This window comes from Acomys minous (assembly GCF_964271855.1).
Source record: "Acomys minous genome assembly, chromosome: 9".
NCBI lineage: Eukaryota > Metazoa > Chordata > Mammalia > Rodentia > Muridae > Acomys > Acomys minous.
The window spans coordinates 18,516,489-18,535,097 of NC_140490.1; the positions used below are offsets into that span (position 1 = coordinate 18,516,489).

The 18,609-nt window shown below is 39.9% G+C and overlaps 1 protein-coding gene across 48 annotated transcripts in view; it reads right to left on the bottom strand.

The window, feature by feature from the left end:
• Positions 1-18,583, bottom strand: part of PBRM1 (polybromo 1) — a 101,540-nt gene extending 82,957 nt beyond the window's left edge. For 26 of the 48 annotated variants that reach the window (XM_084796047.1, XM_084796021.1, XM_084796035.1 and 23 more), the window contains exons 1-7: positions 18,441-18,580; positions 14,539-14,678; positions 14,216-14,339; positions 11,793-11,945; positions 8,962-9,059; positions 5,512-5,659; positions 1,795-1,938 (exon numbers count right to left, since the gene is read on the bottom strand). In XM_084796047.1, the coding sequence (XP_084652173.1) occupies positions 1,795-1,938; positions 5,512-5,659; positions 8,962-9,059; positions 11,793-11,945; positions 14,216-14,263 (591 nt within the window). In that variant the 5' untranslated portion in view covers positions 14,264-14,339; positions 14,539-14,678; positions 18,441-18,580. Of the gene's footprint in view, positions 1-1,794; positions 1,939-5,511; positions 5,660-8,961; positions 9,060-11,792; positions 11,946-14,215; positions 14,340-14,538; positions 14,679-18,122; positions 18,282-18,440 lie in introns of those variants that run through there. The other 22 variants (XM_084796046.1, XM_084796034.1, XM_084796043.1 and 19 more) reach the window with 13 other exon arrangements.
• Between the last annotated feature and the right edge of the window lie 26 nt (positions 18,584-18,609).

The following is an 18,609-nucleotide window of genomic DNA, read 5'->3' on the forward strand; positions in this document are numbered from 1 at the left end:
CTGCTAAGAAAATCATTCTTGATTGAAAAGTTAAAAGTTTCAAGACTAGCAATAGCTCAGTTGGTAGTATGTCTGCCTAAAATGCATGAAGCCCTAAGTTTGATCCCAAGGACCCCATAAACTAGACTTGCAGGAAGATTTGGAAGTAGAGGAAGAGGTACAGTGGAAGGAGGGCAAGATACGGTAAAAGGGGGCTGATCAAAGTGTCATAATGAAACTTTTTAAAAAAGGATTTATTGGGGAAAGAGGGGAAGGAAAAAAAAGGATTTATTTATATATTAGGTATACAGTATTCTGCCTGCAAGCCAGAGGAGGGCACCAAATCTCATTATAGATGGTTGTGATCGACCATGTGATTGCTGGGAATTGAACTTATGACCTTTGGAAGAGCAGCCAGTGCTCTTAAACTCTGAGCATCTCTCCAGCCCCCAAAAACCCATTTTTCATATACTGCATGGTAACAAAAATTGGAAAATTTTTACCTAAAATAGAAGTCAGGCTAAACAAGAATATAAATGAAATCATATGATAATGTATCATAGAAGATTTTACAAACCTCTTTGATAAAACTCATACATACAAGTCGGCTGTGATGGTGCACGCCTTTAATCCCAGCACTTGGGAGGCAGAGGCAGGTGGATCACTGTGAGTTTGAGGCCAGTCTGGTCTACAAAGCAAGTCCAGGACAGCCAAGGCTACATAGAGAAATCCTGTCTCCAAAACCCCAAAACAAACAAACCAACAACAAAAAAAACCCTCATACATACATAGGAAGTACAATAAAAGCAAATAATCTATATTCTAATTTAAATTTTATAGCAAAGCAAAATAAAATATAATTTTATCTTAAATAAAAATTAGGAGCTTAAGCTGGGAACAGATGGTACACATCTGTAATCCCAGAACTCAGGGAGGCAGAGGCAGGAGGATCTCTGTGAGTTCGAGGCCAGCCTGGTCTACAAAGTGAGTCCAGGACAGCCAAGGCTACACAGAGAAACCCTGTCTTGAAAAAAACAAAACAAAACAACAAAACCCTAGGAGCTTGAAAATGCCTTCTCTTTCAAAAAAAAATAAATAAATAAATCTTACAGCTATAAAAGAAGCTCAAGAGGCATAAATATGAATGTGTAAGATTTCTCCATTTCTCATCAAATACGCAAATGAAATAAATGAATAAAGATAGCTAAGTCCTTTGTTGGGAAGATTTCGTTTTTAGATACTGGCCGAAGGACTAAGCATGCTTTCCTGGACACTTTAGGCTTTCTCCTTCTTCTCTGAAGCTCCCCTCCCTTATGCATGCAGCATAATCAATGACTTCTTGCAAAATCAAAGACTTCTTCTTTCCCACCCACCTCCTCCCAGCACCTGCCATGGCTTCAGCTGGCCTAGGCTCTTGTTTTTCCTCTCTAGTTCTAACTGTCCTCTAGCTTAAGAAAACAAAGTATTCCTAACTAAGGTGCTTCAACTGGCTTTCCCAAATTTTAATCACAACACTGCCTACCCTTACACATTGTTAACCTAGCAGTATTGGACTGACTTAGCCCTTGGTGATATCATGATTTTAAAAATTGATCAGAAAGTATGCACAACTCATGAAAACACCCCTGAGTAGCACTAAGTGACACTGACCAGGATGTTTAAGATCACATGAAACCAGAGTGAGGTTGTCTAGCTTAACATTCCCTTTCGCTCTCAATCACCAATACAACAGCTTCCCACAACAGCCCAGAAAAATCGAAATAGAGTTTCCTCCTCCTTCCCAAGCTATCCATGCGGTTGTGTGCTCACACTTACGCCTTCAGTCACTGTTCCTTGATTGTCTTGCCCGTCTTCATCATCATCTTCATCATCTGCTTCTCCTTTTTGAACAAACTCATTTCTTGTTCGAAGGTACAAATCCCAGAGTTTACAGGCAGCTTTATATTCAGGGGAATCTGGCTATACATTAGCAAACAGAAGAGAAAGGAACATTACTTTTATGGTTAAGTCAATTTCTACTTTAAAATCATCATGTTCAACAATGGCTGATATTTTAAGAGGTGAATTTAAAGATGCAATTATTACAATTATTTAAAAATTTTATGATTAGAGGATACACAGGACTTAATCCATTTTCTAAAAAACTGAATGTGCATTTAAAGACATTCTGAAATAAGTTTACAGGAATACTTGAGGCAGAAGACAAATAATTTGCAAACTTAAAGTTAATTATTAATATAAAAACCTCTTATAAAAGGTAGAAATAACAGCCAGATGCAGTGGTACATGCTTATAATCCCAGAACTTAGGAGTAGAGGCTGGCGAATCTCTGGAGTTCGAGACCAGCCTGGTCTACAGAGTCAGTTCCAGGATAGGCAGGGCTACACAGAAAAACCCTGTCTTGAAAAACAAAGCAAAACAACAACAACAAAACCCTAAAAATAAACAAAAAATTATGTAAAATAATATTTATAGAATTCAAATTCTGTCATAAAAGTAGTACTATGCAGCATGAATAAGGAATATAATTGAGCCAGGCGTGGTGGCGCACGCCTTTAATCTCAGCACTCGGGAGGCAGAGGCAGGCGGATTGCTGTGAGTTCGAGGCCAGGCTGGTCTACAAAGTGAGTCCAGGATGGCCAAGGCTACACAGAGAAACCCTGTCTCAAAAAGCCCCCCGACACACACACAAAGAAAAAGGAATATAATTGTTATATGGTCTTTGTACTGTTTACAAGTAGTAGTAATATGCTAATTAGCTTCTCATTTTGACAAGTTAACTATTGATCTTAAGATCTCTTGAGGCTGGGGACATGCCTGTGGTACAAATTTGCCTGGCATATATATAAAACCCTGAGGTTCAATCCCAGCACATGTCTGTCTGTCTGTATCTCTCTCTCTCTCATTTCTCTCTCTCTCGATGTATAGACAGATAGATAGACAGATAAAGATGAATGTGTATGTAATATATACATATGCTGTACATATGTATACATGTATACTACATACACACATATATAATTTGTTTTGTTTTTCAAGACAGGGTTTCTCTGTGTAGCTCTGGCTGTCCTAGAACTCACTCTACAAAGAAGGCTCATAAAAATCCATACGCCTTTGTCTCCCAAGTACTGGAATTAAAGGTGTGTGCCATCACCACCTGGTTTTTTTTTTTTAAAGTAAAAGAATAAAATAAAATACCTTCTTGACTAAGACTTTACAAACCCTACATTTTGAGGGAATACATCAAAACTAAAAAGCAAAAGGAAGTAGATTTTTTTAAAGCAACAAAATATATTAAAAAGCAAGAAAATTAAAAGTAGAAATTTGATGGTAGGAATGCATTTGAACAACAGTAATTACTGAAACTAAATGTGTAAAATATTATGATACCTACCTGCAGTCTTGGTACCACTCTGAGCTACAAAGCAAGACTAACTCTAAAATTCAAGAGTTGAACTATTCTAGTTAAAAGACAAGCTTGGGGTCTGGAGAGATGGCTCAGAGGTTAAAAGTGTCTACTGCTCTCACAGGTAACCTGAGTTTGGCTCCTGTGCCCACATCATACACAACATGGCAGCTCCCAACTATCTACAATTTCAGTTCTAGAAAAATCAAATTAATGTTCTGTCCTCTGTAGCCAATAGCACAGACCTACATGCAGACAAACACATAAAATAATTCTAAAAATTAAAAACTAAATGTGTGTGCCACCATGCTCTACCTCTATAAAGCTTTGAAGAGAAAATGCAAAAGTGTTTTTTATAACATTCAAGCAAAAGGAATTTCTAAACCAAGACACAAAAATATGAATTAAAAAATTAGATTTGTTTTTTTTTCTTTTCTATTTCTATTTCTTTTTCTGTTTTTTTTTTTTTTTTTTTTTTTTTTAGAAGACAGGGTCTCACTTTTTATCCTTGGCTGCTCTGGAACTCTATGTATCCTGAACTGAGCTTATACTAACAGACATCCACTTGCCTCTGTCTCCTGGGCATTGAGATTAAATGCAAGATTGATATATTTTATTACCTGAAAATGAAAACTTATATTTATCAAAAAGACTACAAGAATTGGAGGCTGGGGTTGTTGTTATCTGTTTTAACAGAATTCAATCCCCAGCATCTAAAAAAAAAAGTTTAAAATACATTTTTAAAATATTTGAAAAGTTCAAATATTTAATAAACTATTAAGGGGCTGGAGAGATGGCTCAGTGGTTAAGAGCACTGTCTCTTCTTCCACAGGATCTGGGTTCAATTTCCAGCACCCACATGGCAGCTTACACCTGTCTGTAACTCCAGTCCCAAGAGATCTGACACATTCATGCTAATGCACATAAAATAGGGGGGAAAAAAGAAAGCAAATAAATTAATTAAAAAAGAGAAGATATACTTAAAACAAATAATTTGAAAGATTTATTATTAAAAATATTTGTTTTAATTTCCATAATATAAAAATACCAAAACAAGGCAGGGCATGGTGATACATGCCTTTAATCCCAATAGTCAGAAGATAGAGGCAGGTAGACTGCTATGAGTCTGAGGCCAGCCTGGTCTACAAACAGAGTCCAGGACAGCCAGGGCTACACAGAGAACCCCTGTCTTGGAAAACCAAAAAAAAAAGAAAAAAGAAGAAGAAGAAGAAGAAGGAGGAGGAGGAGGAGGAGGAGGAGGAAGAGGAGGAAGAGGAGAAAGAGGAGGAGGAGGAAGCAAGAAACAACAATAAGAGAAAAATGGGCAGAATATCTGACCAGTTCATGAAAGAAATAAAGCAAAAATGGCTGAAAAAAAGATGACATGAATGTTACCTCTTTACTAATAAAAGAGGTCAATAATGTTTGCAATGCGTGTTTGAGACCAGTGAGCCTTGGTTACATATTCAGACCCTGTCTCAACAGCAACAAAACAAAACAAAAATATCCTCCCAACCAACTACACAAGCAAATATTAAAACAATTACAAAAATAAGAGAGAAAGTACTACTTCTCTGACTGATTGCTAAATGCTAAAGCCAGCTGAGGGGCTGGAAAGATTGCTCAGCAGTTAAGAGCACTGGCTGCTCTTACAAAAGCTTGGAGTTTGGTTCTGAGCACTCACACAACAGCGCACAACAATCTGTAACTTGTTGTAGATGACATGATGGTCTCTTGTGGCCTCTGTGGACACTGTATATACTTAATGCACTTACATGCATTTGGGCAAAATGCTCATACCATGCCTAGTAATTCTTTTAAAAAGACATATATTAAATATGTAGACATACATACACATATACATGTGTGTATACACACATACATATATACATGTGTGTATACACATATACACATATACATATGTGTGTATATATACATATTTAATATATGTCTTTTTAGAAGAATTACTAGGCATGGTGCATGTACCTATAATCCTAGTATTTGAAGATAGAGGTGCAGAAGCTCAAGGCCAGCCTATACCTATATAGTATTCCCAAAATTAAAAAGTAAAAGATTAAAAGAGAAATTATAAAATTAGATACTTTCCAAATTTGATGCTTTCTTACCTTATAATAAGCTTTTGCATTGTTAAAAAGCAGCTGGAAGTCAGCAGTCAGTAGATTAACATCATCATATTCTTCCATTTTAAGTTTCTGTTGGATTTTCATCAAGTCAATGGGCTGAGAAACCACTTCATAATAGTCTGGCTGATTTCTGTTATAATTTATATAGCTTTTAATGACACTAATCCAAAGCATACAACAAGTTTAATTTCAAAACTATTTGTATAATATCCAACATACCAAGGAACAAATTTAAGTAGAAATCCCCAAGAGACTCTGACTTTCCCTCATTACTAGAGCTAAAAGGAAATATCCAAAGTAAGGTACAGATGTGTTCTCTTTTCAATATGTATTAATCATAAAAAAAAATCTAAGTTAACATTAATAATCAGCTTTATATGCTAAATATCTAAGGTTAAGGGTACTGGAACTAAATCTACACCATGATATTTTTCTATAAAGATAACTTACATTTCCTGGTTTCCAAAATGGCTCAAAATAAATTCAAAGCTCTTTTAAAAAATTAAACAGTGAGCTGGGCATGGTGGCGCACGCCTTTAATCCCAGCACTCGGGAGGCAGAGGCAGGCTTGATCACTTTGAGTTCGAGGCCAGCCTGGTCTACAAAGTGAGTCTAGGATAGCCAAGGCTAACACAGAGAGGCCCTGTCTCGAAAAACCAAAAAACAAACAAACAAGCAAGCAAACAATGAGCCAAGCATAATGGCATACACGCCTTTAATCCCAGCCCAATCTTGAAAAACAAAAAACAAAACCAAAAAATTATAGCATGGGTTATCTTTCCTTCCTTAGTAACCACAGAGCCTTTCTTGCCATGTTTATCTCAACTAATGAAGCTACAAAGGAGAAAGATGCTTACCAAATGCAAAAGACCTAAAGCTACATCTAAACACGGTGGTATAAGAATAATAAACACAAAATTCAGATAGTGGGGCTAGGGATGTAACCCCATGGCAGGATGCTTGACCAGAATGAGCATGGCCCTGGTCAATCCTCAACATCACCAAAGAGGGGAAAGATGGAAAAACCCAGCATAGTGACAGCAGTTATACCTTGAAAAGGAGAGACAGAGAGGCACACAAAGGAATTTCAGAGGCAATTATAAGAAATTTTAATTTCTTAAGATAATTTCTTGGGGTTAATGGACGTTTATTATTCTTTTTGACTTTTTTCTAAAGGAGTTCTACAAAGAAAAGCAATGCCCAAAAAATAATATGAGTGATTATTTTCTCAATTTCCCAATAGGGTTATTTAGTTTCCTTTTATATGTATAATAGAAAAGCTAATACATTTAAAGAACATCATGGTCATGAATAGTTTAAACTCTTTTGAGAACCAGGGAAACATTATGTTCATTCATCTAGTATGTGTATTTGCTTTAAAAAAATGTTTAGGGGGCTAGAGATGGCTCAGGGGTTAAGAGCACTGACTGCTCTTCCAGAGGTCCTGAGTTCAATTCCCAGAAACCACATGGTGGCTCACAACCATTTATAATGTGATCTGGTGCCCTCTTCTGACATGCAGGAGCACATGCAAGTAGAATACTGTATAATAAATAAATAAATCGTTTAAAAAATGTTTAGATCTGTAATAAAAGTTTTAAGAACATGAATCAGCAAAATGTTAAACAGGTAAGGGTGCACGTTGCTAAGCTGATGACCTGAGCTCAATCCCCAGAACCTGAACAATGGAAGGAGAACCAAGCCCACCACGTTGGTTACTTGCAGACATAGACCCTTGAATGAGCACATGCACACAATGAATTAACTTATTTCCCAAAACAGTTGAGTAAGCTCTGACATATGTTTGAGCACCAATTTCCTATAATCAAGGGACCACTATTCAAAACCAGGAGACAAACTTGGTTATGGAACCATCTTTTCTGTTCACTTTATTTATATTTTGTGAGCTATTCCAATTTTGTCCTTCACAGTAAAAAAATCAAGTACAGAATTTTGCTTTAATTTTCTTTTCTTTTTCTTTTTGTTTGTTTGGTTTGGGTTGGTTTCTTAAGACAGGGTCTCTCTCTGTAGTCTTGGCTGTCCTGGACTCGCTTTGTGGACCAGGCTGGCCTCGAACTCACAGCGATCCACCTGCCTCTGTCTCCTGAGCGCTGGGATTAAAGGTGTGCGCCACCACGCCCGGCTAATTTTATTTTCTTAGCTCCCTTCATTCTAAATAATTTTCAGCCTTGATTTTTATATATTTTTCAACGTCACAGGCTCATTATTTTGTAAAGCATTATTCAATTGGATTGCTTCTTCTGGTTTCGTGTTGAACTTTCACCTTGTTCTTTATGTTTGGCAGAGATGCTGTGGCAGTATCTCACTTTACCTTACCAGATGGAGCATGGTTTCATCTTGTTCTATTAATCTGGTAAGGTTACCTTTGATCATTTGATCATGGCAGTGTACGCCAGGTTTCTCTACTGTCTCATTTGAACTTTATGGGGAGAAACATTCAGAAAGTCCATTCCTAATCATACTTTCAATTTATTCATTTACTATTTTCATATGGATTCCTTAGTTCCTACTTTACTAAATGGGTTAATGGTTATTATGTTAATGATGATTATTATTGTTGAGACAGCATCTCATCTATTTAGTCCTGGCTGTACTGAATCTCACTACGTAGGCCAGGCTGGTTTTGAATTCACAGAAATCCACTCACTTCCACTCATGGCCTATGTTACCCTCAAATTGCTTCACTGTCTGGCCAGTGGGTACCCTTTTAGGGTGGCTTCTACATTTTGCTTTCATTTTTCATGTTTTGAGACTCCAAGCTGACCGAGAATTAACTATGTAGCTCAGGCGGGCCTCACAGTCATGATCTACCTGTCCGTCTCCTGAATGAAAAGCATATAAATAAGCAAGAACCATCCAACCCTGACAGTCTGCCAGCTCAGCTGACGGTATTTATTTTCTATGTTCCTCTAACTGCTCTCATCACTTTCCATGTACTTTTTATTTCTTGGCACCATACAATTCTCCAGGATTGTCCCTGTCCCTGCTCTGAAAATTAGGTATTTCATTAAGAATTTAAGTTTAATGGTAAGTAGTATTGAAAAAACAAGATGTGAGCGCTGTATATGTTCATTTCTACGGGGGTGTTGCTGATTTCATGCTGCCTCCGAGGAAAGAGCCAGGAAATATAGATATGCTTATGAATGAGTATACTTTTAAGTATCTCTGCACTACATACATTAAAAACCATGAAAAACAACTCCCACAACTCTCTATATGCACAGTGTAGCATTAACAGGCACACACAACCCACAACCCCACATACAAATATTCTGACTAATAATAAAAATAAAACAAAAAAACCCTAAAATTGAAACCCAGATTTAAGCCATTCTTTATGAAGGAAAACTCAATTACCAAAATACATTAACTTTAGACCCTCCCACTCTATGCAGATGTTTCCCAGCTCACCTCCGCTTTGGTGCCCTAATGAACAGCTCACAGAGGAGTCGGCCCTGCTCATCCTTATAGTCTCGGATGGTGTTATAGAGTTCATGGCACACAGCAATCTATACAAAGGAAGAAAAGAAAAGATAAATTTAAAAAGCCTAAGGATTATCAACAGTTCATTAATAAAAGCATTTCCCCAAAAGGAAAATAGAGAACAAAGAGGAAACCCCAAGTTACCAAATGGGATCCCAAGTCTAAAATATGCTGAAAGGACAGTCTTTAAAATAATGCTTGGGAGCTGGGAGCAGCGGTGCACGCCTTTGATCCCAGCACTTAGGAGGCAGAGGCAGGTGGGTTGCTGTGAGTTCGAGGCCAGCCTGGTCTACAAAGGGAATCCAAGACAGGCAAGGCTACACAGAGAAACCTTGTCTTGAAATTCCCCCTCCCCCCAAAATGCTTAGGAGGCAGAAGCAGGAGCTAGCTCTAATTTAAGGCCAACCTGGTCTACACAGTGAGTTACAGGCCAGCCAGGGCTATTTAGTAAGACCCTGTCTCAAAACACCAAAATAGATACATAAATAAACAAACAGAAAATTCTCTACGTTTTTTTATAACTTTTATTAGATCTGTGTCCCTCACATTCATTTCCTGGCGCTAAAATCACAGGTAAGCACCATGATGTCTGACTCTGACTTTTTTTGTTGTTGTTGTTGTTGTTTTGTTTTTTTGAGACAGGGTTTCTCTGTGTATACTTGGCTGTACTAGACTCACTTTGTAGACCAGGCTGGCCTTGATCTCACAGTGATCCACCTGCCTCTGCCTCCCAAGTGCTGGGATTACAGGTGTGCACCACCACCGCCTGGCTTGGTGGCACATGAAAAACCAAAAGAAATGAATGAATGAATGAATGAATTCAGAATAAATTAAATCAACTCATTGGCTCACATAATTCTCCTGTTCAAAAATAATATAACTTAAAAAGATTGGAGCTGGAGAGATAGTTCATTGGTAAAGAGCACTGGCTGCTCTTCCAAAGGTCCTGAGTTTGATTCCCAGCCCCCCCAGAGTCATAACTGTCTATTAACTTGAGATCCAGGATGTCTGACACTCTTTGGTAGCTCCAAGGACACCGCATGAACACAGTACCTTTACATACACAAAGGCAAAAAATTCATACTCATAAAATATTTTTAAAAAGTTTTAAGTCATCTAGGGGGCTGGAGAAATGGCTCGGTGGTTGAGAGTTCTTCTGAAGGTCCTGAGTTAAAATTCCCAGCACCCACATGGCAGCTCACAACTATCTAATGCCTTCTTCTGGTGTGCAGATGTACAAAGTACCTATATTCATAAAATACATAAAATAATAAATCTTAAGCCAGGCAGTGGTGGCACATACTTTTAATCCCAGCACTTGGGAGGCAGAGGCAGGTGTATCTCTATGAGTTTGAGGCCAGCCCCGTCTACAAAGCGAGTCAGGGACAGCCAGGACTACAAGAGAAGCCCTGTCTCAAAAAACAACAAATCATCTAGTTGGGTGTGGTAGCACACACCTTTAATCCTAGTACCTGGGAGGCAGGATAGCTAGTGCTACAAAAAGAAATCTTGTTGTGAAAAACAAACAAACAAAAGTCATGGAAGCTGGGCATAAGGATACACTACTTTAGTTCAAGCACCCAAGAGTCTAAGTTGGGAGGATTAAAATTTAAACCTACAAGTCTTATGTGCTTTGGCTGTATGGAGCTGATCAGTCTTCTCCTCTTGACCATTTCTCTGTAACTGTAATACATTATATTAACCCATCCATGAGCTAACCCTCTACAAGAATGAAATCTTATCAAAAGTGAATCTTTTATAAGATTCAGGATAAAACAGCCTAAACCACAAATTTGAAAGGAAAAAAAAAAAAAGGAAGAAAGAAACAACTTGAAGAACTCAGAGATCTGCCTGCCTCTGACTAAGAGCTTCTTTTTTAAGATTCATTACATGATGTGTATTTTGCCTCCATGTAAGTAGACCAAATGCATGCCTGGTGCTTGGAGACAACAGAAGACAACACTAGAGTCGGAGTTATGGATGGTTGTGAGCCACGATATAGGTGCCATGGTTGTGATGTAGAGGTGAGAGGGCAACTTGAGGGAGTCGAGTCTTCTTTCACCTCATGGGTTCTAGGGATCCAACTCAAGTCAGGATTGGCATCAAGCACATTAACCTACGGAGCTAACTTACTAACTCCCCTTTCCCCAAATCACAAACATTTCATCTGGAACTTCCTAGTAGGTGCCAATACTTTATTACTATTATTTCATTTGTTTATATTCACACTGGAATCTATGCTCCCTGTGAAAATGGAGCTAGCCTTACATATAACCGTATTTCAATCACTTAAACAGTGCTTAGCATGTGACAGGTATATACATTTTTGTTAAATAAATACATAACACAACACATTGATATTTTCACATCAAAATATTAAGTTGTACTTTTACTGTTAAGACTTGTAGCTAAGGACTGGAGAGATGGTTCAGAGGTTAAGAGCACTGGCTGTTCTTCCAAAGGTCCTGAGTTCAATTCCCAGCAATTGCATGGAGGCTCACAACCATCTATAATGAAATCTGGTGCCCTCTTCCGGCATGCAGGCACACAGCAGGCAGAATACTGTATAAATAATAAACAAATCTTAAAAAATAATTAAAAAAAAAAAGACTTTAGCTAAATATATGCTTTCGTGAGAGAAATAAACCTATCAAACCAGAGGAAAGAGAAGGCCATGTAGCTGCTCAACTGCCTCAAAGAAGGAAGAGTAGGCAAACCATGGGGAAGCAGGCAGAAACCACAAAGCCTTAGTTACTCACAGGGTCTACGGTGGGAAGATTAGACAGTCTTCTCCTTTTCCTGCTTGGGCCTGGTGTGGGCACAGAATGGTGCCCGTCATCAAAGTCTCCACTGACACTGCTGGAAGGGGAGGTAGCTCTTCTTCTCTTAGAACCCATGGAATCCAATTTCTTCTATAAAAAATAATTAGTCACGTTCTCATATTTAAATCTTCAATAATGTTGTCAAACTCTAAGATGGGTACAAACCAACAAACTTCTGGTTCATTTAAAATAGTTTATTCCAGAGGAACTGAAATAGCTGTAAGTTCTTTTGTTAATTTAAGTCCTGGACTTCAATGATTTTAGCCTTTTACCTCTCAGAATGCTACACTATCAAACTGATAGGGAAAATCTGGCAAACGTACACACATTTGTGTGTCAATAATTTTAATTACTCAACCACTTCTTGCCCCAGATTTATCCTGGAATGTGGCTTCCCAATCCATGTGTAGTCATTTTTAAAAATTATTTATTATTTTTGCTCTGTATAGGTGTTTCACCTGCAAAAGTATCTATGTGTCACACATACGCCTGACGCTGGAGGCCAGAAAAGGGCATCAGATCCCTTGCAATTGGAGGTGTAAATGGTTGTTAGCTGCCAAGCAGGCGCTGGGAAATGACGCCAGGTCCTCTGGAAGAGCAGCCAGCCAACTCTCTTAACCACTGAGCCATCTTTACAGTCTTCCATGCATAGTCTTTTTAACAGTGTGCTGGAAGCGCTGCGCTCTAAGACCCTGAGGCAGCCAGATAAGCAAAGGCTTTCCTGCTTTCCTGTATGTTTTACATTACCGCCATGGGCCACTGTGTGGAAAATGAAATAAGCAGCAGTATCTAAGGCAAAGGGAGTGAAGCAGTAAATTTTTTTAGCACTGTAGAAGTACCCTAAAATTAACAGCAGGAAAATGAATTATCCACTTTAAGTAGAATTCATAAAATACTATCTCTGAGAAACAATGTACCTTTTGCTATATCTTGGGAGAAATAGCAACCTGTACTTTGAACTCAATTTCTATTAAGTCTTTCCTTTAGTAGGAGATGTACACTATATGCACAGATTTTGGAAAATGCCTTTAAGCCTTACTAGATGACCTGGAAAAACATGTTACTCACATGGGCTCTCAGGTATGTTGTGAACATTTGCTCTTGGTTTTGTTTAGGCAGACTGACATTTTTGTTTGTTTGCTGGCTTTGGAATTTTTTATTGTTATCTGCAGTAATGAGTCTAGGGGCCTCACACATGAGAAAGTGCTCCAACACTGAGCTGTATCTCTAATCCAAACTAGGTGTGTGTGTAGGCCATAGGTTGTTGATGTTGGGATGTCTTCCTATTTTTGACAAAGGGTTGTTTATTAAGCCTCGAGAATGCCTAGCCAGTGAGGGCCTGAAACCTGTCTCTGCCCCTCCAAGCGGGGACGGGCACACTATGGACACTACCACCCACACATGGCTTTTAAGTGGGTACTAAGGATCCAAATGTAGGTCCTAATGTTTGCACAGCAAGTACTTTACCCACTGAGGTGTGTCTCTAGCCCTATAAGACACTATCCGTATAGTGGCACATATAGTGGTGGCACACGTATTTAACCCAAGTACTTGAGAAGCAAAGCAGAGGCGGGGGATCTCTGTGAGCTCAAGGCCAGTTTGGTCTACATACTGAGTTCTAGGCCAGTCAGAGCTACATAGTATCTCAAATAAAAAATTAAAAAAGGAAAAGAAACGACTTTTAATGTAACTTTACGACATACATGTGACCACTGGAATAACTTACTATAGGTAAAGGGCACTGACCCAAGGAAGTCCTACAATGCTTATAAAATTTAACAGCAGTATCAAATAATGCACTGTAATTTCAAAGAACTTTTCTAAAGCTAAAAGTAACAGCAGACTCATTTTCACTCAACATTTGATTTCAGGAATTCAGACACTAGCAGCTAAATCAACAGTGACAGGAGAGCAGGGACTGCCAGTACTAGACAGAAAAGTCGGGGAATCTCCAGGAAACAGAAAGCAAGAACAGAACAAACAAACAAAAAGAAAATCCACCGAGGAACTAAGTGTAACGAGAGGGGTCTCCTATCTTGCTTTGGATGTTGTAAAGACCAAGCATATGCTGTTTAAAACAACCGACAGTGCTTGTGTTCCTTCCTCTAGGCTTTGGTTTATTAGCAAATATATTCATTTGAAACTGACTAGAAGTGGTTAAATGTGTCTACAAACTTGGGCCAAAACACCCAGGTCCTGCTATTGTTGTTTACGTTATGGAAGGCTCTAACTGGCCACAAATCCACAGGTTAATGAAATTAAGGACTAAGCTTGGAAACACTGATAAACACAGGAGACTGCTGAAGGGCAGAGGGAAAGAACTACAGAAACAGCAAAGGTGAAGATGATCAGTAATTTACCAGCTTTACCAGAGCACAACCAGCGCCTCGAAAAGCCAATCTCCTCATTATGTCTGAAGGCCAACTGAAGCCAGGGAGAGAAGGTAGGGCTCTGTAAGTGCTTACTCAGTTAGTTTATTCAGAACTGAAAGAGAAGAACAAGGCGTAGAAGAGGGAAACAGGAGTACAAATGAGTACGAACAGTTAGAAAACAACATTCAAATAGACTGCTAAAGAGAAACAGGCCTATCAGTCAGCTCTTAGGTGCACCTGACATTTCTTCCACCTAAAAACCAAATGCTTCCACATGCTTAGAAATGTCACCGCGTTTCACCTTTACTCACATGAAATGACTGTCAATCCCAGGAATGAAGCATGCCTGCCCAAGTGCCCCCTAGTCAATAAGAGCAGAGTTCAATCACAGAGCTGGAATGAAGAGTGAACACATGTGGGAGGCTCACATGTGACACCAAGTGCTGGCAAGCTGGAACAAACCAAGAATGGCTCATGAGAGCAAACTCTACAAAATCCTTCCTCCCTCCACCCAAGAATCAGAGAAAAAACATTTCTTTCCACAAGTTCTGTCTGCGCTGGAAAGACACAGCATTTAAGTTTAGCAGGGATTTAAAAAGTCTTCAGTTATTTTGGCAGTTCAAAATTACTGCCTTTTATAATGCACTGGAAAGCAAATGACAAAAAAATGTAAATCGTTAGTATTGAGTACACTGTAGTTTTTAGATGATGTAATAGCCAAAACCCTTTACTCTTTAACACACTTTCAAATGCCAAGGAAAGATACAAGGGAAGGATGACTTTCGACTTTCCTTATCCAAAGTATACATTTTACCATGTAATGTGGAACAACAGTCTACACGCGGGAGTCCCAGGCCTTCCACCTCTACCTATGTTTGATGCTACCCAGATCACAACTTCTCACATCTGTTTTGTTTTGTTTTTTAAATGAAAGCAAGAGCTAGGCAAACAGCTAAGCTGGGCGAGTTGTTGCCTGGCAGGTGGAAGGGCCTAGGTTCAATCACCAGCAGCACGTGGAACTGGGCACAGTGATGCACACATGTAACACTAGCACTAAGGAGGTGGAGATAGGAGTAGTAAAAGTTCAATGTCATCTCAAAAGGTAAAACAAAATGAAAACAGTAAAGCGGACCTACACCATTTTGACAGTGAAGAAACAACATACATTAAAATCCTTTGAATTTCAAGCAAAAGTCTTAAGCTCCCTAGGCACAAGTACTTATTAAAAAAAAGTGTTGGATATAAAGTAAATGTACTGAAAATGCATATGAAATGTTTAGAACAAATTTTTGTTTCATTATTTCTTTTTTTTGTTTTTTCGAGACAGGGTTTCTCTGTGTAACCTTGGCTGTCCAGGACTTGCTTTGTAGACCAGGCTGGCCTCGAACTCACAGCGATCCGCCTGCCTCTGCCTCCCGAGGGCTGGGATTAAAGGCGTGCGCCACCATGCCCGGCTCATTATTTCTTTATTCATAAGCAGAAAACAAGATTCTGGGGTTTAATCTCAGATGTCAGAGTGGCCTATTTACAATAAAGAGCCCAAGAGTCTGACAATAAATGTGGACACTTCCAGTGGACGGTAAATACTTTAGGAGACTGGGCAAGTCAGGGCCTGAGTTCAGCTCACCAGCACTCACATCAAAAGCTACACACAGCTATACGGATCTGTGACCCCAGCACTGAGGGTACAGGAGATGGGGTTAAAAAACAAAAACAAAAACACACACAGGATCACTGGGGCTTGCTGGCAGCTAGCATAACCAAACCTAGCGAGCTCCAGATCCAATGAGAGAGTTCATCTTAAAAAATAAGGCAGCCCTAGAGAGATGGCTCAGAGGTAAAGAGCACACTGGCTGCTCTTCTAGGTGACTCGGATCAGATTTTTAGCACCCGCATGGCAGCTATAAATCATCTTTAACCCCAGTTTCAGGGGACCTTTCTGGTTTCTTCAGGTACCTGGAATATACATGATGCACAGCCATACACGGAGGCAAAATGTCCATACACAGAAAATAAAAATGACTATATTTTAATATATATAAAAATTGAATGCAATAAGAGGAGAACAATGCCATGGGTCTCTAGGCTCTACATACACATGCATATACACAAGAGTACTTAAAAATATGTAACCGTCAAGTAACTAGTATAGTCAGCTGACAACTTGCTAGCTTTTAGTATTCTATGTATTTCAGTAATATTTAGTATTGTACACACACTTTTAAAAAATCATGGTAAACGCCAGGCATGGTGGCACACGCCTTTCATCCCAGCACTCGGGAGGCAGAGGCGGGCGGATCGCTGTGAGTTTGAGACAAGCCTAGTCTACAAAGCGAGTCTAGGACAGCCAAGGCTACACAAAGAAACTGTCTCGAAAAACCAAAACAAACAGACAAACAAATAAACAACAACAAAAAAACTTGGTAAAAAGGGGAAAGACCAAAAAATTATAGCAAAGAATTATAATCATACTTCCTCTGGGGAAACCACCCTTATCACTGTCACTCAGTGCCTTCAGTATTTATGCCTCAGTTGTTATTTTCTCCCCCCCACCCCCCACAACAGGGATTCATACATGTCAAACTAGTCTTGAACTGAGGACTTGAATTTCTGAGGCTCCTGCCTCCCCATGCTAATGCTAGGAAAACATGTGCCACCATGCCCAGTTTTATGCAGTGGTGAGACCGAACTCAGGGTTTCCTGTACATACCAGGCAAGCACTCTACCAAATAAAATACATTTCAACCCAACTATATTGTCTATAAACAAAGTGATAAAAAACAAACATACATATATTCTGAAACTGTGTTCAATTTAGAGAAGGCTATCAAGTCAGCACTCTTCTCTATGATTGTCTGACATCTTGCTAATAGTCTATTATACAGATGAAAAATGTACTTATTTGAAGACTTTGGTGCAATGGTATTATTTGAGCTATGTTTTACACTCTAAAGGAAAAGGTAAGATTATTCCATTCCCCATGGTGCATTTGCACATACACATTTCTTACTGTTTTGATCGCAAATATTTCTTCACAAGACACTATCTTCACTACCCCCCCTTCCCACCCCAGCTCTAGTAGTCGCACATGCCTGTAAATTCAGCATTCAGGAGACTGAAGCAGATCATAAGTAAATCTACCAAGCAAGACCAAGTCAAAGATGAAAAACAATACTTTCCAATCCTTCATTTTGGATCTTTAAAAACTACTAAAACAAAATCTATATCCTTCAATATCTATATCGAGCCCAACATGCTTCCGAATTTAATATTACCAAATGGGGAAAGAAAGACACACTACCGGTTTGCTTTACTAGCAAAAGATCTCACTATGTAACCCAAGCTGGACTGAACTCTGCAGTCCTCCCACCTAGAACACCCAGGGCTGGAACAACAAGTGTATTTTACTGTGCCAGGCTCCTAAAGCCATTTTTTAAATAGTGTGGGTTAAGATCGCTTATTCCAACATATACTTCTACAGTTATTCCTAGAATTTCCATGTTCACTCTACTGTATATTTGTCATTTGTTTTCCTGGAATTTTGTACTTTTGTCCCTTCTTTAAAATCCAATTTTCTTACAATAACAAGACCCACTTTTTCAGAAAGTAAAAAACTTTTGAGGCGGAAAATACTTAGAACTAGAAGATACGGTTAAAAAAAAAAAAAAAAAAAAAGACCCGATTTGTCGTGACGTTGCAGATGAGAAGCCGAAGTACCAAGCCTGTAAATAAATATGTCTCGCTGACAAAAATATTCGGTGTGGGCAATCACGAGGAAAGAGAAAAAAACCAAAAACTTATTAGGCGGAGTTTTTGCCGAACGTACAAGAAACAAACAAACAAACAAACAAAAAAAGGCCTTGAGAGGCAAAGGAAAAAGATGAGCTTGCCCGACCTGTCACGAGTTCTGGGGACTAAAGGAAACGTTGACAGCTTGGTAGCCGCCCCGCGACGGGCGAGAAAGAGCAGAGCGGGGAGTTTCTGGGCCCTGGCTCGCCTTTGTCCCCGCCGGCAGGTGCGGCCAGGCTGCTGGGCCTGTCCCGAGGCCCGCCGCGGTGCCCCGCCCCGCGCCCAACCCGACCAGCGCGTCCGCACCGCGGGGCGGGGCCTCCGCCGCGGCTCCCGCCCGCCCGCCCGCCCGCCCGCCCGGGCCGACACAAAGGCCGCACAGCTGGCCGCGGCTCGGCCCCGCCCGCCCCGGGCCCAGCCTTACCCCGCCGCTCCGCCGCCTGCAGCCCCGGCCGCGGTCCCCGACCGCCGCGCCCCACCCCGTGGCCGCCACGGCTGCTAGTGCTCGTCTGGCCGCGGCCGCTGCCGTCGCTCCGGCACCCGCCGCCCTTACCGCCCTCACCCCTCCCAGACCTGCCGTAAATCCAAGCCGT